Consider the following 22992-nt stretch of genomic DNA (forward strand, 5'->3'; position numbering starts at 1 on the left):
TCTTATACGATCTTCAACTATTGTTTCTCTCTTTTGAAGAGTTTCTTTGAATATTTTTAAATAAACTCTCAAAAGACATAACTGCATCTCTATAATGACTTTAAATGTACCTGATGTGACTTTTTTCTTTTTGGATCTTCTCCAAGAGCTGTTTAGATGGAAGTTGCTTTCACATTTTATAACTTTGTTTTAGGCTTTCAGAATTTTCTTCATACTTTCCTAAACTTCTAAAGTCTTCCCAATTTTCATGGGAAAAAAGTTTCAATGTTTTCTCCTATCAACAATTAGATTTTTTTTGCTGGAATAGCACATCAATGGTGTATTCTTTGTTCATAAAAAATAGCACTTTCAGTGAAATTAAATTTGTTGATTGGCTTAGTATTTTGTGAAGATATGTATATCCTTTCTCCCCTTATTATTATTAGTTGACTTCTGTATTATTCACTGACTGAGAGACTGAAAAACAAGGAGAACATAACTTGAATGAGGCTAAGCATTTAGAAACAGAGCTTCAATTAGACCCTGCATCTCCTGACTCCTTTTCTTGGGCACATTTCTTCGGAAATCAGACTTTCATGACCTAGATTATATTGGCTGTTGTCCAAATGTGATAATCAAAAACAGGTCAGGGGCTATGGAAAACTACAGTTGTCTTCTCTGTTATTAGTTTAATAGGAGAGTTACTGTTCTACTTGGTACAACATGCTATCTTTATCTCATGGTCAAGTTGTGGGAAATAAAGTATTTTGTAAACATAAGATATTAATATCATTGGTTTTATAATCCTATAAAAACCAGTAGTGATTGGCAATTATACTTCATCATCAATCTAATGGCTAAGTTAGAAGCATGGAAAAACCAGTTAAGAGACATGATGCCTAAGTAAAATAGTTTTTTTTGTTTTGTTTTGTTTTGTTTAAAGAAGAGACATGAGGCCTAAGAAAAATTGCAGGAGGAAAATTATTCTATGATTATGATTCTTTGTCCCTATAAGGAGAAAAGGCAGTTAGATGTGAGAAGGAAGAAAACAAAATTAAAAATGAAAAAAGGGAAGATTTTCCTAAATATTAGGTGTTTTGTTGTTATGTACCGTCGAGTCAGACCTGACTCATAGTAACCCCTCCTTGGGTTTCCGAGGCAGTATCACTATGGAAATATTGCCCAACCTTCCTTCCAAGGAGTGGCTGGTGGGTTTGAACTGCCAGCCTTCTGGTTAGCAGTCAAGTGCCTTAGGCACTATGCTGCCAGAGCTCCTAAGTTTTAAATGTCATTCAGTTTAACTCTCCTCACATGGAGAGTAATGGAAAACTATTTTATGTGGGAAGAGATTTTTTTGAAAGAACAAACATTGACATTTTAAAAACCTAAACTTCTGAAATGAAATGACTATTAAAATACAAAATTAGATGGAACAGAGGCCTTTTGGAGATTATATGTGAGTAGTACACAAAGAGCCAGATAATGAATGATTCAGATAATCTGAGCTGTTTGGGCTGACTCATATGTTTTGGAAGTAGGTGCCATCAGATCAGTGATTTGATCAGTGCTTTTCTTTTTATTCTATCCCTGAGGAGTGGCTGGTGGTTTTGAACCATCAGCCTTCTTCTTGGTTAGTAGTCAAATGCCTTAAGCACTATGACACCAGAGACCTTTTTAATCCACCCAGTAGTTCCAAACATAGATCCTGTAGTACAAATGACTTCTCTAGCTCCAACTTCTCAAGAAGATTTCCCAAAGCACCAGTAAGAAATTACAGTTTTGAATATATAATGTGTTGGAACAACAACAACAACAAAAATAAAAAAAAAACCAAACCCACTGCCATAGAGTTGATTCAGACTCATAGTGACCCCAATGTGTTGTAATAATTAATCACTAATGCAAGAAACACAAGCCAAGTGTGTAACTATGAAACATTTTATGGTAGTTACGTGTCATTAAGTCCATTTCAACTCATTGGGACCCCATGTGACAAAGTAGAAGTGTCCCATAGGGTTTCTTGACTGTAATCTTTATATAAGCAGATTTCACAGAGCCATTGGGTGGGCTCAACTGCTTAGCTGTTGTGCCACTAGTGCTTCTTATAAAACAAGTAGGGGTTCTAGGAATGGGAAGTGCAAATAGAGCCTTGACAGAATAAGAAAGGAAGACCCAAGATTGGGCCTGATTGTCCAGGAAGGAATAAAGGAGCCTTGCCACTCCAATGCTGCCCTAATGATATTTTAAATCAAGAAATGCTATCTGGTAACTGTAGTAGGTGTCCAGGATGTACAAACAAGAATGCCTTGGCCTCTGTCCTGGAAAGGCTCACATTATAACAGGAGAGACTTGCAAGGGAAAACAAGTATGGTACAGTTTGATATAATACATATAAGAATATTTTGGGGAAGCACAAAATGAACCAAAATCCAAACCAGCTACTATTGAGTCAATTCTGACTTGTAGGAACCCTATAGGACAGAGTAGAACAGCCCCCATAGGGTTTCCAAGGCTGTAAATCCTTGGAAGCATACTAGTTCATCTTTCTCCCATGGAGTGGCTAGTGGGCCGAAACCATCAATTTTTGGTTAACAGCCCAATGCTTTTAACCACGGTGCCACCAGAGCTCCTTGAAGCACAGAATAGTTTGTGTCTTAACTAGCACTTCAAACTGATTCTTCCTGTTTGGGTCATGGCCAAAGAAGTAAAACTGCAACGGACACAAATTTGTAAAATGTGAGTGTACTGGCATGGTAGCTGGAACAGGAAAAATTATTGGTAAATGCCCTGCTAGAAACAATCTCCCTCTTAGAAAACAAGGATAGTGTGCACATAGCATAGCAACCAAATCTCTTGACTGGCAGATTCATAAACAGTGGTGCCCAGCTCAAAGATGGCAGCCCACCTTACAACTTTGAGTATGTATATTCTCCATAGTTCTGGCAATAATCCAATCTCCCACAACCAGCTCTTGAAATGTCTCACTACACCTCTTCCAAGTCTCTCACTCCAGGGCTTCGACGATATAATTATTATTATCGCTATAATTATTATCAGTCTGGTACATCCACATTTTACAAATCTGATTCTGTTTGCTCTGTCAGCCATGACTCAACCAGTTCAAATCAGTTTAAAGTCCTGGTCTGAACACAACTAGGATTGAGTGGCCCCCACAGAGGAAGTGGACTTTGGCCTGGACCTTAGAAGATGAATTGAAATTTAAATGTTGACAAAATAAGAAAAGAATTTCAATCAGAGGTAAGGACTACATAAGAAAAAAAGAAATATTGAAATAAAGAAAAAAAAGAGATACTGAAGTACAAGGGTTGGAGTATGTTCAGGAAAAAAAAGTTTCCTTAAAGTTAATTCCAACTCATGGTGACCCCATGTGTGTGAGTGTAGAACTGTGTTCCACAGGGTTATCAATAGCTGATATTTTGAAGTAGACCACCAGGCCTTTATTCTAAGTGCCTTTGGCCAACTCAAACTTCCAACTTTTTAGTAAGTAGTTGAACGCATTAATTGTTATACTACCCAAGGACTACTGAGATGGTTATTAATCCAGCCTAACCACAGAGATGAGAAGGTAAAAAAAGATGAGATGGGAATATGGAACCCAAAGATGTGTTGGGACTATGTAGCTCTCTTAGTATGGTTTCCATGATTTGTGTCTTTATTATCCCAATCACAAGAATGTGTCTAACCTGAAAATTGTTACTCTTATACATCTGTGATTCAGCTTCTTGGCAGAGCCCCAATTTAGATGATGAACAAAAATGGTCTAAGAAAAGCTTGCAATCTTCTCTATACCCGTGCATCCTTATGTTGCTTACAGTGCTGAGAACCTATAGTGCTGAGTTCTTGATAAACATCTGATGAAAGCTATAATAAGGAATCATACACATGCACACACATATACACACATACAGTTGACAAAACTTCCACTGGCTTTTGCACATTCAAGTTTATCTCGATTGTTACAACTCTAAAAATATGTTCTCTTGAACATTGCTGATATATTTCTTTGCCCCTTTTCTCTTTTCCCACAGGATTGAAAAAACGTACAAGGAAGGCCTTTGGAATACGGAAGAAAGAAAAGGACACTGACTCTACGTAAGCACTTTAAAAATTTGCCTCCAAAGAAGCTATTTGAATAAGAGATATCACTGTTGCTTTATAATTGCCACAGAGTTTTCTTGGATATCCTGTACTATTCAGTTGCTTTCTCCATTTCTGGGTAAATTGTAGTTGCTGGGCATAAACAATTCTTAGTTTTGTGCTATAGAGGTGAAGGATTTTCATCTCGTGTTCAATTTTCCATCATTTCTTATTTCTCAATAGCATGACAGCCATATTATTCAGCAGTCCTGGGAGGGGGAAAGGGTGACGTTCACTTATGTAGTTAACATAAAACATATGTGTCTACTCTAAGACTGCCCATAGAAACTGAACTGAAGAAATGAATACCTGTTTAGGTAGTTTGGGAGTAACCAGAAACAGAAAGTATACTAGGTAACACCCAAATCTCTTACTTGAGATGCCAACATTTTGTATAAGCACAATTGTGGATCAGATAACAGAATTCACAAGAATGATGATATGGCTGCTAAGCCAGCAGTGCCAGAAACAACAGAGTGGATATTTATACATGTTTAAATTCACCCAAGAGAACCAGTTGCCCGTGGACACTGACATACCCCTTTTGAAAATGAACAAGCACATATCAATTTCATTCCACTCACTAGACCACCTTGGATCCTCCTTTAGAAGTATTTAGCTCTGAGTCAAAAACTCAAGTACCTTTTTAATCCAGGCAGATAACTTAAATACATGAAGTCAGCAGTCCAGGAACTTGGAATTCCAGCCCAAGGCCAGGGTCAAGAGGGCACTATTACTCAGCTGCAGCTGGTTGTGACCATTTGAAAATGCAGACCTGATGTGGTCCACTATAAATCAGAATTGAGTTGATTAAACGTCTTATTTGGCTGGGAGCCCTGAAAGAAAATTAGAAAATAGGGAATCAATAGTTGTTTGGGCACAGGTGGGAAAGAAAAAGACTACATTTATTCTTACCTTTAGTTTTTCATTCTATTTTTATTGTGTAAAACTTTTATTACACGCTGCTGAGTATTTCTCTAATTCCTTGTCCTCTAAGAATTTATGTAAAAATTCATGTAATAAAATATCTATGATATTAATTAAAATATATTTCTTAAAATTAGATAATGTGTTGAAATGCCTCATGTGGCACTTTGGTGCCCTGCTGGCTCAATAGTTAAGAGCTCTGCTGCTAACTGAAAGGTCAGCATTTTGAACCCACCAGCGGCTCCATGGTAGGTAAGACCTGACAAACTGGTTCCCTAAAGATTACAGAGTAGGAAGCCCTGTGGGGCAGTTCTTCTGTCACATTGGGTCACTATGAATCAGAATTTCCTCAATGGTACATCAGAAAAAAGAAATATGACACCTAATAGCTCAGCGTAGTGCCTAAAGCATTTGACTGATAACCAGAAGGCTGGCAGTTCAAACCCATCAGCCACTCCTCAGAAGGAAGATGGGGCAATCTACCTCCGTAGTGATGTTGTTGTTGTTGTTATGTGCCGTGGAGTTGGATCTGACTCATAGCAACCCCTCCTTGGATTTCCAAGACAGTATCACTGCGGAAGTAGATTGCCCCGTCTTCCTTTCAAGGAGCCTCAGAAATGCAAGGGAAGGGTCACTATGAGTAGAATCCAACTCGACGGCAGTAAGTTTGGTTTCTTGATTTGGCTACTACCTTTATTACTAATACAAAGTAATATATTGCAAGTTATTTATGAGTGATTTTTAAAAAAAATTTCATGGGAGTTTGAGCTCATATTTTGATAGATCATCAGTGATGCTTCAGAGAAAGGATTCTTTGAATTTGACCTTTGAGAGGATGAGGACACGCATTTCATGCTGAGGGCAAAACAAAAGCAAAATTAGAGAGGTAGAAAAGTCCAGGAAGTGTTCAGAACAAGATAAATGGGCAGTGTGTCTACCTGTTGGCTATATGTAAAGGTGATAATGGAAGGCAAAGCTGGACCTGAGGTCAGGACCACATGGGAAGAATGGCATTGCTAGTATGAGGTTTCTGGTCTTCCTTGCTTAGGTAATGGGCAGTCGTGAAGCCTCAAAGGGTATTAAGCCAAAGAATATAAAGAATTGGGGAAAAAAGACACTTTTTTCCCAGACTTCAGATATTAAGTCTCCCGTTCTCACTTTCTTTGTGTGTGTGCATATGTGTGTGCTTTTATTTTCGTAAATAATTATTTCATGGAAATATATTTATTATAGTTCTGCCAATTTTTCTAAATGAATGGATTAAGAATATTTCTGAGGATTGTGTAATTCATACTGTTTCTTAAGAAATTGCCATTCTCTAGACATTGGTAGTGGTTTTTCACTGGCGTCAGAAGACCTAGGCCCTGGTCCCAGCACTGCCAGAAGTTCCATGGCCTTGGGAATCGTACCTTCCTTTGCTGGGCCTCAATTTTCTCATCTAGAAAAGTGAAACTTTACAAGTGGAACTAATTTTCCTGAAGTGCCAGACACTGTACCAGTCAGTCTGTCAGCAACATCCATTGACAGCTACAGTGTGCCAGATGTGGTGTGTAAAACTGTAGACACACCTCAGGAGAACATCATTAACAGTGACTACATCCATTTTCCTTTGAAGACAATGTCTGTAACTGACTGCATATAATCTCTGGTGTGTGAAGACCATTAAAAGGGGAGGAAAAGCCCTTCTAGAAAGGGAAAAGATGTTAAACAACCTCACCAGGGCACAATGAACTAATTTGCATGTGGCCAAAGGACTGTTTTTCCTTCTCCATATCTAAAGATATGAAAAAAAGTAAATTGTTCTTGGCTTTGGGTATATGCCCAATAGCTCTCTGAGGAACTCTAAAGGGCCATTTGCTTGTTGAACCCCCATCTCTCCCTTTAACTTCTTACCATTTAAGTATACCCAAATTACTTACATGATAGCAAATTGTCCCTAGACTGCTTCTACTAGCAATGGATAGTTGAAGGACAACCAGTTTAGTATAAGCCTTTGTTTTTCATAAAGCTCAGCTCTATAATTAGACTATCATTCTATCAAAAGGAATCATGCAGAAGGATTGGAAAAATGCTGTGGCAATTTGCTGTCCCTTCAGCTTAAGGTAGTGCTTATGTTAAGCTGGGATCATTGAAATCTTGTTGATGGAAACTTTTCAGGGCTGTTGCTAAGCAACCTGCTGGGCTAGACTCCAGCACCAACTCCAGCTGATTGAGCCTCCCTCAATAAAGAGTAGGGTTTGGACCAGAACTTCCTGATTTGATCATCATTACAGTTGCTGATAAACAGAGGAAGGGAGAAAGGCTGTGCTAAGTGGCAGGCCTTAGTATTTTGTATGCACTGATGTCCTTTTTAATCAGCATGTTAATTCAATAAGATAAGTACCAATATCTCAGTTTGAGAAATGAGAAATCATTGCCAAGTGTGGTTAACTAACTCACTGAAGTCTACCCAGAAAAAAATCACACTTGGAGCCAGTATTCTAGTACAGAATCTAATGCTTATGTTTTACCACCTGGAATGAAAAGGATAGCTGGACAAAATTATAATCCAGGCAAACAGGAGGGGAAAAGAGAAAAGGTAGTAATTACCAGAGGTGGCTAAAACTTTTAAATATAGAGACAAAGCGTCCATGGTAGGTGATTAGTTTTAAATTAGAAGTCAGTAGATAAAATATATATGCTGTTAAAAAGAAAAAATATATATATAATGTAAACCCACATGAAAGAGAGTTATACAATGAATTTAGAACATATACTCAGGTGTCTATGGCTGCTAAAATATCCCCATTACACAGTCCTTTGTCAGATTATATAATAAGTATTATTTTAGGTGACAAGGAGTATTACTATGTGATAGAAACTATTCTGTGGCTCTTTATTTACATTAACTAATTTAGTCCTCCAACAACATTGGATATATGCTACTATCATTGCTATTTTATAGATGAGAAAGCTTAGATGAAAAAAGTGAAGTAACCTGCCCAGGGTTATACAACTAGGACATCTAAGTTGACTGAACACCATCCTGGTACTAGAGCTGATACTCTTAACTATCCTGCTAATATCACCGTACTGTAAGATACCAGATCCATTTCCATCATAAGACAAAGGATCAGAATAGGATTCCAATGCTTATGTGTACAACTATGGCTTTTTGGATTAAAAATTTTGAAATACATATGAGATCAAGTGACCTTCCAGTAAGATATTGGATATGTCCTTGTACCTGGACCAACTGTGGGTAACACAGCAGCCAAGCCAGTCTCCAGACCCTTCTCTTCTTCGCATCTATTGCTTGCTGTCCTTGTGGCACTGCTACCACAAAGGTTGGTGCCTCTGAATATAAACTACCCAAAAGTTACTCCAGTAACCATTTTGCCCAATTCCTTTAACAGGGCTTGAGATCCCAGTAATAACTCATTTTCTTGCAGCATGTTGTTGTTGTTGTTTGCTGTCGAGTCGGCCCCGACTCATAGCTACCCCTCCTTGGGTTTCCGAGGCAGTATCACTATGAAAGTAGGATTGCCCAACCTTCCTTCCGAGGAGTGGCTGGTGGGTTTGAACTGCCAGCCTTCTGGTTAGCAGTCAAGTGCTTTAGCCACTATGCTACAGCAGCATATAGACATCAAAAGGAAAGTTAGTTTCGATGAGTGGAGGATGGTACCTGTCCTCTGTGCTTTCCTACCAGCTTGATAACACGATAACCCACTGCATTTATTTGCCTGTCGCATGCTCTCTCTGATAAGCAAGTCTTGTTCACTATTTCTATCCCCTGGTCCTAGCCCAGTGCCTGACTCATTATAAGCACTCAGTATTTGATGAATGAACTGTGACTCTTTTGTCACTGGAGTTTTTTCCTGTTCTTCTATTTTACATGAGATTTCTTTGAACAACCTAATTTCTATGACCAGGGAATTTCCAGAGTCTCTAAGAAATCTGCCAACTTTCATGATCTTTCAGTCTCAGAGATTTCTGCTTCTAACCCCTGCTGATATCACTGAGGTGGACACAGAACTCAGTCTTTTCACTGGTTATCATGAGAAATGCAATTTCATTGAGTGTATTATAATCTAAGTAGATTGCTTCTAATTTTGGAGGTGGTTGATAGGGAAGAAATTATGTCTTGGAGTCCAAGCAGTATTCCACCTCTGCATTCCTCTTTCTCTCTCTTTATAGATACTCACTGCCATTGAGTTGATCCTGACTCATAGGCACCCCTCCTTGGGTTTTCAAGGCACTATCTCTATGGAGGTAGATCACCCAACCTTCCTTCCGAGGAGTGGCTGGTGGGTTTGAACCGCCAGCCTTCTGGTTGGCAGTCAAATGCCTTAGGTAGTATGCCACCAGAGGTCAAAAGGTAGATTGATAGATAGATGGATAAACAGAAAGAAAGCGGAAGGGAGGAGGAAGAAGTGAGGGAGGGAGGGAGGAAAGAAGGAATGATATATAGAGAGATATAGATCCTCTCATCCACCCCAATCCCAACAAGCAATAAAGAATTTCCTTACCTGGTCCCACCTCCTAAAAAACAATTCTAACCACACTCCTCAGTGTTTCATAGTGCACCCAAACACTTATTAAAGTTTCATTCCAAACAATGCAGGTCTCTTTTTAAGCTTAATTCTGGTCCTTGTGTTAATAGAATAACAGGTTTCTAACTCCCCACCTCTGTTGCTATAAATTCCAATCTGGCTGCAATTTCTCAGTTTTGTATTCCTAGAGAAGAATGATAAGAGAACAGAGATAATAATAAACTAACATTTTCTAGTATTTACTGTGTGTCAGGAAAGAGCTCTGGTGGTATAGTGGTTAAAGCACTTGGCTGCTAACCAAAAGGTTTGTGGGACAAACCCACCAGGTCTTCTGCAGGAGAAAGGTAAGGCTGTCTGCTTCTGAAAAGATTTACAGCCCTGGAAACCCCATGGAACAGTTCTATTCTGTCCCATAGGGTCATTAGAGTCAGAATTAACTCAATGGCAGTGGATGGGTGATCTGTCAGACACTGTGGTAAGTTCTTTATATACATTGCCTTATTTAAACTAGGAGCTCTGGTGGCATAGTGCCTAAGGCATCTGACTGCTAACCAGAAGGCTGGCAGTTCAAACCCACTCAGCCATTCCTCAGAAGAAGACTGGGCAATCTATTTCCATAGACATACCACCTCAGAAACCCAAGGAGGGGTCACTATAAGTCAAATAAACTCAAAGGCAGTGAGTTTGTTTTTTTTCCGTTTTTATTTAAACTGGCTTAGACAGATTAAGTAACTTGTTCAAAGTCACAGAGCTAAGTAGTAGAGCCCAGATACTAAGACTCATCTTATTTAAAATCCCTGACTCCTAACCATTGTGGCATAGTGCCACCATAGAATAACTTCCCTGGACTTTAGTCAGCAGTGTAAGACACTTAGCTAAACATTGCTTTCCATTGCCTGCTTTCATAAAATCAAAGGAGACATTAACTAAAGAAATACTGAAAAAAGTACAGATCTTCATATAAGTTGAGAAATGCCACAGAGGTTTCTCCTTATAAGAGAAAATTCAAGATCACTCTCAGGAGAAAAGATGAGAGCAACTGGGGTTATAATCCTTGTGGTAATTTTAAATGGAGCCAGTTGATCTGGGACAGACTCTTTAATGAGTTTTCTTTCCAAAGTGGACCAAAGCATTGCACCAGCAACTTGTGCATTTTAGACTTGAGTTTTTGATGACCATCTCCTTCCACACATATACACACACCCCACATTCAAACATCACTCTCAACCACTTTGGTTTGATTTGGTTTTCATTCACCTGATTTATTGTGGAGGAGGACAGATGTTAATGAAGGTATGGTGAAAAGGAGCTCTGGTGGTGCAGTGTGTATAGCATTTGCCTGCTAACCAAAAGGTTCGTGGTTCAAATCCACCATCTACTCTGTAGAAGAAAAATGTGGCAGTCTGCTTCCATGAAGATATATAGCCTTGGAAACCCTATGGGGCAGTTCAACTCTGCCCTGTAGGATCATTGTGAGTTGGAAATGACTCCATGGCAGTGGGCTTGCTTTTTTTTTTTTTGCCTTATTGTTGTACTTTAATACATATCAAAAATGGTTCTTTTTCTAATGGCTACTAATTTATTTTCGTTACAGAGGTTCACCAGACAGAGATGGAATTGTAAGTATTTAAATGATCATTTTTAGTAGATTTTCACTTGGGTATATGCTATTTTAAAAATTTTTAAAGCTCTACTTTTTTCTATAGGGAAAAGTAGCTTCAATTACTTTTCAGACTGCTTGCTGTTATAATTTTCTATAGTAATTGCATGAGGAATAAATGCGATCTTGGTCAATTTAGACTTGCTTATTCACCTAAAACCCTGCCCCAGAGTAGGCAAGAAAAGCAGTCATCAGTAGAGTGGGTCAAAAAACCAGATAGTTCATGCAGGGGCTGCTACCATCAACAGTGATTTCATTTTCAAGTTAATGATGTAAACGTTCATTATGTGAGAATGCTTTTCTCTAACAGAGGACACAAATTCATAATGGATCTCAGATCCAATAAAATTGGAAGAAGGCTTTTCTCTTTAGTAATTAAGCTGCAGATACATTTTCTATATTAAATTCAAAAGTAAGGAGTGGTCTGGAAACCACTTATGCCTGAATTTACAGCCTGAAGGAGGAAAATGTGTCCACTGGGTTTAGATTTAACAGTAACTCTGACTCCTTGCTGGCCGCCAGATTTTTTTGATTTTTCAAAAAATCTGTGGAGCCTGGACTTGGATTTATCCAAGTTGTGCTTATGGGAGTCTGCACCAACTTCTAAAATGACTTCCTTCAGATCTAAATCAGATTCCTATTTAGAAGGTTCAAAAGAACAGCTGTTACTGGAAAAATACAAAGGGGAAGAAAAGGCAGGGGCTTGCATAAGGCTCATTGGACTGGAGTGGGAACTAAAATAAATCTAGAGGTTAAAAATATTTTTTGAAACATCACCCTTTATAATATTATACCTAATTTGGGTGTTACTTGCTACTGTAGCAGGAGTTTTTTCCCCACACTTGACTCAAGGGTCTTAGCTTTGGGTGTCTTTTACTTTCAAGTAGTTCAACCATGAAATGTTAAGAAAATAGACTGAAATTCATCAGACATTGGGTAACACTGTAATCAAGGCTCTATTCAGCAGGGAAAAAAAAAGACTCAGAAGACCCAGCTTCTCCTCACCTCTTGCTTCTGGCTCAGAGCCCTCTCCTTAACTCTGTCTCAGGTACTCTCGCTTGTGTCTTCTCTCTGCTTCTGTCTTGGTCCCCTCCCTAGATTCTCTTGTTTTCTCCGTGCTGACCTTTGCAAGGCTTTATTAGCTTTTCTCTGCTTTCTATCCCTGCTGTTCCCAGGCTCATTGCTATTTCTTGCTTCTCTCCCTCTGCCAGCCCCAGTCTTGTCCTTTGTTCCTTCTCTGAACCCTCTTCCCACCTGGCTTATTGTCTCTGAGGCCCCATTGCTAACTCACTGTTCTCTCCTCTTCTGAGAACCATGTTTAAATCTCTGAGTAGAATATGTGTCACAGAGCTGGGGTCAGCTGCTGGCGTATGGCAGGAACCATGAGTATTTGCTGCATGAATGACTCCAGCAGTGATTCTGGGGGTCTGTCCATGCTAGGTCAAGACTTCATGTACCAGTTCCCCGAATCCTCCTCTGCCTCCATGATTTCAAAGCATATGAATTCATTTATTAGCAGTTCTGCCTTCCTTGCCATTTAATTGGAAATGCCATAAATATCATTGGTCGTGATTATTGGAAAGGAGGAATTCTTTAATTCTTATTTCTTAGGAAATAACACAGACCTGTTCTGAAACAGGTGACATTTGAAATAAATGTGTTTTCTCAGAAACACTGTGTACAGCTTTGTAGATAATTGGAAATTTTTAGTCAGCTGCTAGTTTTACCATTTGGAAACTTTCCCCGTTTTGTTTTTTTCCTCCCACTTACTATTGTCACCAAATTTTGAGAATGCTTTATCATAACAGTACTATAAGAGCCCTAGTTTCTGTTTGCATTCCATCCTTAAAGATGTCAGACTAAATTTCTTTGAAACTCAGATTGATTTCTTTAAGACACTGTGTCTGTAGACCCTAGCCACTTTGACCTGGGTGATTTATCTTCCAAATTATTCCCCTTTGAATGTGTAGAGTTGAAATTGATGGTCTGACTAGTGTGGGGCCACAAACTACAGGTGGTGGTACACCCACCTAATGTTTATAAGCTACTCTGTAAATGCATAGCCTACACAATAAGCTTAATGTCCTGCCATTTTACTTAATTTGAATTTCTCAAAATATAGTGCAGCCCTTTTCTGGGGACAATGTTTTGATGTTTTGCTGGAGCTTCTTGGCAGGGTTACATGTCTGGAGTTGGCTTGCCTTGCTCACTCACTTGCTGGCTGGGTGGACTCACTGCTGGCAGAGCTGGAGGTCATGATGTCTGAGACATGAGCTGCGTACAACAATCCATGCTAGCCCAGGCAAACACTGAATTGTACAGGATAAAGCGTAACGTTTTCCTAAGCAGTACAGATTTCCATCCAAGATTCGGAACCTTGCCTTGGGGGTCCCAGCCATTGATCTGAGGGGTCTGCTCTGCTCCTCCTGAAGAGGTGTGCAGGACAGGGTGCAGAGAAGGAGCTATCAGCTACATGTCTATTTGTATTGTTGGCCCTCAGGAAGGCTTTTTTCCAGGGGAAAAATGGTGGAACTAGACTTTCACTTAGATTAGAAATATAGCTGGTGTTTTTTAGTCTCTTCTGATGTGTCCTGGTATCTGTTCTCTACCTATAAATTAAGTGCTAGGTGAATAAGGAATAGATTCATGTGGTCCCTAGTGCCTGGGATGAATCAGGCATCTTTTCCTTTCTTATCCTGGCCTAGCCAAGCTGGCCTGCTGAATAGAGCCTCATTATGGGCCCCAAAGTCCACTCTACTATAGGAATCCTGCCAAGATTGGTAGGCCCTAAAATTTGGCTAGAAATTGTTTCTTCTATGATATGTTTGCTGACTCCATGTGATTCTTTATATGTGTCTTGAAGAACAAACAGATCCTTTAACAACTTTTTTCTACATTAAAACAATCAATTCCAGCAGCCCAGCCCACATGAACCACCCTACAATAACAAAGCAGAATGTGCGCGTGAAGGCGGAAAAAAAGTTTCGGTAAGGAAACAGATTTTAGTTTAAAATTTCCAAGGGGTTGTAGAAAGAGTGAGTAAAATTCCAATCTGAAATTTGGAAGAAAAATAAAGTAGCTTTTATTTACTCCATTTAAGAAAACGTTCCTAGATATTCCCAAATTACTTATTGAATACTTGGAGCCAATTTGTAAACCTACCATACAGACTATGTATTGACATCCAAGTAGACTTTTATAAAGAGTTATCAGGCATAAAAGATGTGTGTGTCCTGGACAAAGGGCAGTGATTCAAATCTGAAAAAGAATCTGCTATCTATAAAGAAGGATTTGGCTATAATACAAACACCACCCTGCAAATTGATTAGTAGTTTGTTAGGTTTAGCACCATGTCATTAACATCAAGAATCTGCAGATCTTGCTCTGTGGGAGCCAGTGTACATGACCAAAGGATGTCAAGTCAAAGATGCTGATCCACACCCAGCCTATGCAAATATCTATAGCTGTGTAGTCCAATATGGTAGACATGTGTGCAATTTAAATTCAAATTTATCTAAAATTCAGTTCCTTGGTGAACTTGCCACATTTCAAATGCTCAATAGCTACTTGTGGATAATAGCTACCATATTGGGCAGAACACATACATACAGAACACATACAGAACACATCACAGACAATTCCATTGGACAATGTTGTTATATCAGATAATTTACAAAATGAGTCCAGTCTACTTCAGTGATAAAAATATAGCACTGAGGAAATATATTGTGTGTCTCTACTACTACTCAACCCAAGGATCACTCACTATGTGATCATGAAATAACCTTGGGAAAAGGAAGTGCTCACAATGGAAATTGCTAACCTTGATGAAAATGTAGTTGAATACAACTATTCTGTTGTTATATTAATAATTTAGCCCATCATATTATCTGAGGACAGATAATAAGCCTGACCAAAGTAAAATACCTATTAAATAAAGCAAGATGGACAGCACTGTGAGTCTCAATTATCTTTAAATAATAGTCACATATTCAAGTTATAACATTACTTATGCTAAATGTAGAAATTTTAGAAAATACAGAGAAGTACAAATATACATCATCCCAACTCCAAGAGAAAAATCACTATTTCTTGTTAAATAGCCAATAACGCTTTGACTGTTTAGCCTAGTTTTTAAGTGATGCTTCCCTACTTGGATTATACTCTTCCTTGCTTCTATAAAGTTTTCAGTTTGAAAATCAATAAAGCTTTCCCTTCACAATTACCACTTCAATGAGCTGTACTTTGCTTAAGTGGTTAAACAATGAGAATTGGGTTTATTTGTTTTGTTTTGTTTTTTTGAAGAGGGGGGCCTGTGAATGTTTGATCTGAAGAATTTCAGCAGTCTCTTGCTTACTTTTAACTTATAATTTTCACTAGATACTTTTAAGAAACCACTGATATGAATGAAGCCAGATTACTAATTCCTCTAATAAAGCCATGTATGTGTATATATGTGTTTATGTGTTGTACATCTGCCTAAAAAATGTTTTGTTATAATTTGTTGTTTATGTTTAGTATTTTTTTAAAGGTCCTTATTTTTAAAGAAAAAAATTTATAGATTTTGCTTTCTTTTCATCTCAATCTTCCATCGCATTCCACGAAAACTAGGAAACTTTTACTCAGTAAAAATTTAGAAAATTCAGAAACGTTTTATCCACAATATTGGGTATGTATTGTTAGGGAAAAAAAACACATATGTATGTGTGTATGTTTATGTGTGTTTGTGTGTGTGTCTGTGTGTGTGGTTATATATGTGTGTGTCTGTGTATGTTCAACTGAACATATAAGCTGCCTTAACTTTGAAGGGCTTTGGTTATGAGATGAGATTATCATGGAAGCAAACAATACAATTTTGAAATTTTGAACTCAGTAATTTACCTAATCTCTTTGATTTTTAGATGAGCTAAAAACTTCCTCTATATTTTGGAATTATTTAAAATTAATAGGTATATTAATAGCAGTAGTTACTGTCAAAATATTCATAGACTCAGTTCTTTGGAATCAACTTAGTCCATTTGATTTTTCATTCTGAGTCAAAAGTTAAATTTCTTTATTGAGCTTTATTATTATTATTATTATTATTATTTATGCTTTTTAAGAAAGTTTTTTCAAAGAAGCCAGATGCAAACAGATTGGTAAATAAGGAATAAATAAAAGAAAATATTACAGAAAGAAAATAGGAAACACACCCACTCCCCAGGGGAGAAAAGTTTGGGGGTGATTATTATGTGGAACATTATTTAATGAACTTAGCTTCATAGTATATGCAGGCACAGAGCTGATGTGGCCGGTTTTTAAAACAACATTTATTCAAATAAAAAGAATAACACTGAAGCACTTATTCCATAAAGGCAATTCTATGGGATAGTTAAAATGATAGTGTCTACGTATATATTCTTTGTTTGAAGCAAGAAGAAGAGTGGGAAAGGCACAAGTCCTTTGTCTTTAAGTGCTGAACTGTGGAAACATGATACAGTTCTTGAATTTGTAAATTCTAGCACAGTACAGTATAGAGGAAGAGAGAGGCATAGACACATTTTCTATTTCTGTGCTCTGTTGCTGCTTTGCTAAACCACTGCCAGTTCTTAGAATGGCCAGTCAACCTTCAGTAACTGTTAGTCAATGATGATGGTTATTCTTGGTTACCACCAGCTACTCCTTGGAAGGAAGACTGGGCAATCTACTTCTGTAGAGATACTGCCTCGAAAACCCAAGGAGGGGTCGCTATGAGTCGAATTGATTCGACGCCAGTGAGTTTGATTTGGTTTTTGGTTTAGTGATTTTATATGGATTCACAGAAAGGTTACTTCTACCTATTTGTCAAATTGGGTGTTAGCTATTCACACTGTAGTTCAAGTGGCCTTGTAATTGCAATAGCATAGGGCCTGTCCTCAAGCCTCATGCCTCACCATATGATCTGTGCTGCTTTAAGCACATATTGCTAAGTGACACACTATTGCTGTATGTGCTAACTAGAGGAATGTTGTTGGATGGACTCCCCATTATCAACCTGATCTGTGTTTTTATCCTTTGCTCACAAAAGGTAGAGAATCTTAGCAATTATTATTTGGGTAATGCCACATTTTTATTCAAGTACTTGTGGCCATATGTCATGGTTGTGCCTGAGGCCAAAATGGAACTTTAAAATAATCTAGAGAGAATAATGCTGATATCATTTTAACTTGTAGTGATGTGTGCTCATGGAGGCATAGGACACGTGGATGACTGAAGTCCAGAATTAGTCAGTAAATCCCATTTTAATTGTTTGATTAAGAAAACCATTTGAAAAGAATATCAATGCTATTTTTAATAACTAAGAGCTGAATTAATTAATTTTGAGCTTATTTCCTATACTATTAAGGAGATGGGCAGGAAAAAATTGAATCAGTGCCAGAAAAGCTAAAATATTAGCGAGAAACATGGATGGACACTCTTTGGGTATATTGAAACTAATATACTAGAAAAGGAACATAGAAGTCAATATGTTTCCATTACACACACATACACACACACACACACACATCTCACTTGAAGGTATAGGGCATTAAATCATAATGTAGGTGTCGCAAATTCTTCAGTGATTGAATTACATTTAAACAGTTAGTTGTTAATATACCAGTCTTTAGGTATCCTCCAGTCTTTTGTGAAATAAGTATGTATGTTCTTTTATGTGGTGTCATTGTAGCTAACCTACCATTCATTTGCAACAGTGTGGTTCCATCATGGGCTCCTGTAATTTGTCTTTTCAGTGCTGGATTCTGAGAGCTTTTGCTCAGTACAAATCAGAGTTAAATGTTCTTTGTTCCTTTTCTTTTTTTATTTAAATGTTTGCCTTCTAAATTTATTTTAAAATTTATTACAGAAGAAAAGCAATGGGGCACCAAATGGATTTTATGCAGAAATTGATTGGGAAAGATATGTGAGTATAAGATTTTATTTTTCTTTATTAATTATTTTATAACTTAAAATCAAGTTGAAGTATTCTTATATTTATAAACCAAAAGTAGAAATAAGTGAAGTACTATCCAGCTCATTAGGAAGTAGCTGGCACATTTAGAATGGTGTAGAAGTTAAGGACACTACTTTTGACACTAAAGTAGTCTGTCAGACCTGGGTTCAAGGCTTGACACATCCACATATAAGCTGTGTGTCTCCTTGAGATCCTTAGGACCCCTGATAGCATGGAGGTTAAGCACTTGACTGCCAACCAAAAGTCAGCGATTTGAACCCATGGGCCACATTGTGGGAGAAAGATGTAGCAGTCTGCTCCCATAAAGACATACAGCCTTAAAAGCCCTATGGGGGCAGTTCTACTCTGTCCCATAGGGTAGTTATGAGTTGGAATTGACTTGAAGGCAATGGATTTAGTTACCTTGTAGCATTGTTGCAAAGTTTCAATGAGCTAATTATTTCAAGAACATTCCAATAGCCTGCCCAGGCTGTAGAATGTATATACACACACACATACGTATAGTAACTCCAGGTGTTTTAGCCCTGGTTCTTTTTTCTAAGTAGCTTTGAGAATCCAGGCAAGTCAATTAACTTCTCTGGCCATTGGTTTCATAACAATTATTATAACCACATAGTACAGATTTTTTTCCCAGTCACATGACAATCACTATTGCTTTTCAGAGAGTGAGCGTGAATCCCAGCTGAGACCTGCCCTCTCATAATTCCCCAGAATCTGATTAACATCATCACATCACCATGAACTTCAAACAACCACAACAGGGCAGTCACAATCGTGCTTCAATTTCTAATTGGATGGAACAGATTATATTTAAATCAAAGATAATTTCTAATGAATAATAGTGTCCAAATTCGTGATTCCTGCTGCCTTTGCACATGTCCTGCAGATGACTGTCCTGATCACACCTCCCCCTTCATAAAGGCTGTTGCTGTTGTTGTTATGTGCCATCAAGTTGGAGCTCTGGTGGCATTTGACTGCTAACCAGAAGGCTGGCGGTCAAGCCCACCAGCCACTCCTCGGAAGGAAGGTGGGGCAATCTACTTCCATAGTGATACCGCCTCAGAAACCCAAGGAGGTGTCGCTGAGTCAGATCCAACTCCACAGGAGTGAGTTTGGGTTTTGTGTGTGTGTGTGTTTTTTTTTTTTTTTTTTGGAATCATTCTTAATAGATTATATCATAGTGATTTTGGCAGGGAATGGGTAAGGGCAGAGAAGACCTCTGAGAATGTAAAATTCCAGCAAAGACCTAAGGTACAAGTAGGGGTTATATGAGTGAACATTTGAGGAAAGATAATTCCAGGCAGAGAAAATGGCATTTATGATATGAGTACCCTGAAATGGAAATGAGTTTGCTGTATACAAATCATAAAAGTTCATGATGAAAAGAAGACCATCAGGGGTGATTAGGGAAGAGAATTATAGAAATGAGGCCACAGGAAGGGCAAGAGCTAGATCACATAGGGTTCAGCAGGCCCTGAACTTTTTATTCTAAGTGCAGTAAGAAGACAGGGATAGGTGTTTAGCAGGAAGTGATCCAGAAACACTTGTATTTAAAATAGATTATTTCTGAGTACTGAAGAAGGACAAAACTGAAACTATATAATAAGTGCTCAATAAATGCAGGACTCAAAAAAGGTGTTTTTTTTCCATGGTGCTCAGAGCCTGTTCTCTCTATGGCCTTGGCATTGTTATTGCTTGAAATGACTCCCAAATCTGTCTCCAGTGCTGTCCTTTCTCACTTCCTGGCCTATAACCCTCATTTAACAGGGCCACCTTTGAACTCTTCATCTTCCTCTCTTTTGGGGGATTGGGTATGGCCTCACAATGACTGAGATCAAGGCCCAGGTCTGTCATTTGTTGTGTGTATTTCCTTAAGAAATGGTGTCTGTTTTCTCTTTGGTAAATGGGATAATTTTTACTACCCATGGGATGCCTAAGGCATTTGACTGCTAACCAGAAGGTTGGAGGTTCAAACCCACCAGCTATTCTGTGGAAAGAAGATGAGACAATCTACTTCCATAAAGATTTACTGCCTCAGAAACCCAACAGGGGTCACTATGAGTCAGAATCAACTTGATGGCAAGAGATAGTTGTTATGAGAGTTCAAAGAGATAAAATGTAGGTCACAGTACTTACCATTTAATGTTGTTGTTGTTGTTATGTGCCAGTGAGTCAGACCTGACTCATAGAGACCCCTCCTTGGGTTTCCGAGGCAGTATCACTAGGGAAGTAGATTGCCCCATCTTCCTTCCGAGGAGTGGCTGGTGGGTTTGAACTGCCAGCCTCCTGGTTAGCAGTCAAGTGCCTTAGGCACTATGCTACCAGAGCTCCCTACAATTTAATAGGAACTCAAAAATGATCATACTAATTCTAATAATGCACATTACCTTTTATTCCCCACCCCCATTAATTATGTTGTTAAAATTACCCTAGAGTACTAGCAATTTCCGGGGATTTGATGTTGAGAATCATAGTGTCTTCCTAAATCCCTCCTTTCCTTTTTCTCCTATGATTGATCTGTTACCAAGAACAGTCTTTCCAAATGCCTTTGATTCGTTCCTTCCCTCCACCAACAACTTAATCCATGTTCTTAGTATAGCTTGTATTGATGCAAGTATTTTGAATTAGTTTTCTTGTCTCCAGTTTATTCTGCCCACAATCTATCCTGAAACAACTTCCAGAACATCTCAAAAGTCTGCTTTCAGCAGGTCATGTCCTAATTGAAAAGTTGCCATAGCTATATCAGATCCAAACTCTTCCCTCCACATGTTGGCCACCCATGGCATCACCCCCACCCCAGACCTCTCTATGATTATCTCCCACATCACCCCAAATACAGCTTTTTTTCCCATCTCTGTGTTGTCTCTCTCCCTGTCCTGACTCATAGTGCCCATTCCTGCCTTGGTGTCTCAACCAGGCTCCTCCCACACATAGAAGAGACTCCACCCCACCCTCTGCTGTCTGTTTGGAAAGGTCCATGTAGACTTTCTTGATCTTCCAAATCTCATTAATTTTGCTTCTTTCAAACTCATATCCTACACTATGTATTTAGTGTTTTTATTGTATTTTTCTCATATTTCAATTTCCCTCAGGATAGATAATTTGCATTTTTATCCTTCGTGTTTCTTAGTGCAGGTCTTGGCTTAGAGGAAATGCATAAATTCTTTTTGAATGCTTTCTTTCACTGACCATTGATTCCTAGATAATTTTCCCAAAGAAAGGCTACAAAGCATCCTTGAGTAAATACGTATACATATACTTTTCAGCATTTAGTTCCAAGTTAAAATGCCAATCTCTTCAGATAAGAGGCATGCCTATATCTTTAAGTAGAAGACTCTAGAACAAAAGTTAATAATTCCTTGATCATTGTCTGGACAGTTGCTCAATGTGCACTTGTATTTTATAGAACTCACCGGAGCTGGATGAAGAAGGATACAGCATCAGACCTGAGGAACCTGGCTATATCCTTTATTGTATTTATTTCACTTTAATTTTTATTCTCTCTCAGCAAACAGTATGATAAATTCAAGTTTAACAAAGGTGCTGACATAACCCATGCCACCCAAGCCCTGTTATTCTTAATATTAGAGATGAATAAACAGCACTGAGAACATCTTGATCATTAACAAGCAGGCAGTTTGCCTTGATCTATTCATAGAAAAGAGAGAAGACAGAGGAAAATGTGCTGAAAAACAATTGTGCAAATTGTGGGTAGTAGGTTGTGGGCTGAGGTCTGATATGACTGGAAAATAGCTCTCCACTTGTTCTCTCCCCACAGTTCATCTCTGGGCAGAGCATGCCACACTCTGAAACACTTAAACTAATCACATATCATCCATAAAGTGGCCTTCCTCTCTTGGTATACACCAGTAAGCTCATGTGAGCCTGTCTCTCTGTTCTTACTATATTGATACAGCAAATGGCTGGATGCAACAAAAATACAGGAAATTTTAACTATTGCTCCTTGATACTCACTATTCTTAAATCAATCATGTCCTGAGGCTTGGTGAACAAATACTGAACATTTCCTCCTTTCCTTTTTTTATTGTTGTTAGTTTTGATGTTCTGTTATCTAAGGATACTTTTGCTGTCTTTATGTGCAATTATTATCTTACACTTATTGTTGCCTCATGGCAGAAGAAAAAGTTACGTGCCTTAACTGTGTTCTACCTACCAAAGGAAAGCACTTTTATTCTTCAAGTGAATCGGAAGAGGAAGAAGAATCCCACAAGAAATTTAATATCAAGATTAAGCCATTGCAATCTAAGGACATTCTTAAGAATGCTGCCACTGTAGATGAACTGAAGGCATCAATAGGCAACATTGCACTCTCCCCATCACCAGTGGTGAGTGATTTCTTATGTCAAGCTTTGGTGAGGTTGGACAGAGAGACAGCTGTGTTCTGCCCGTGCTCACTAAGAAACTCCTTAAGCTAAAAGCTGCGTGTGGTCACCATTTTATAAATTCTGTAAACCTTAAAATAGCTCATTCTAGCTTTAGAAATTATACTCATGTTTTACTAAAGTTCTTGTGCTTTTCAAAATGGTAAAAACACATGGACTACATTTCCTTTTGACTTATTTTCTAGAAAGTATTTTAAAAAGAAAAAAAATAACAAAAAGATAATCCAGACTTACTTCAGAAACAGATTTAGCAATGAAAAATACAGTTCACACCTTTAGTAGCTGTTGTTGTTATCTGCCATCGAGTAAGACCCGACCCATAGCGACCTCTCCTTGGGTTTCTGAGGCAGTATCACTACA

The 22992-nt window shown here is 38.3% G+C and overlaps 1 protein-coding gene across 1 annotated transcript in view; it reads left to right on the plus strand.

Annotated features, from left to right (window-relative positions):
* The first annotated feature begins 2729 nt into the window (after positions 1-2729).
* Positions 2730-22992, plus strand: part of SGIP1 (SH3GL interacting endocytic adaptor 1) — a 167018-nt gene continuing 146755 nt past the window's right edge. Inside the window, exons 1-6 of the mRNA XM_042783350.1 lie at positions 2730-2757; positions 4029-4092; positions 11191-11215; positions 18122-18178; positions 21636-21690; positions 22400-22575. Of these exons, the coding sequence (XP_042639284.1) occupies positions 2730-2757; positions 4029-4092; positions 11191-11215; positions 18122-18178; positions 21636-21690; positions 22400-22575 (405 nt within the window). The remainder of the gene's footprint in view (positions 2758-4028; positions 4093-11190; positions 11216-18121; positions 18179-21635; positions 21691-22399; positions 22576-22992) is intronic.

Source organism: Orycteropus afer, unplaced genomic scaffold, assembly GCF_000298275.1.
Source record: "Orycteropus afer afer isolate SDZICR_OR568_19922 unplaced genomic scaffold, OryAfe1.0 scaffold00016, whole genome shotgun sequence".
In the NCBI taxonomy this organism is placed as follows: domain Eukaryota; kingdom Metazoa; phylum Chordata; class Mammalia; order Tubulidentata; family Orycteropodidae; genus Orycteropus; species Orycteropus afer.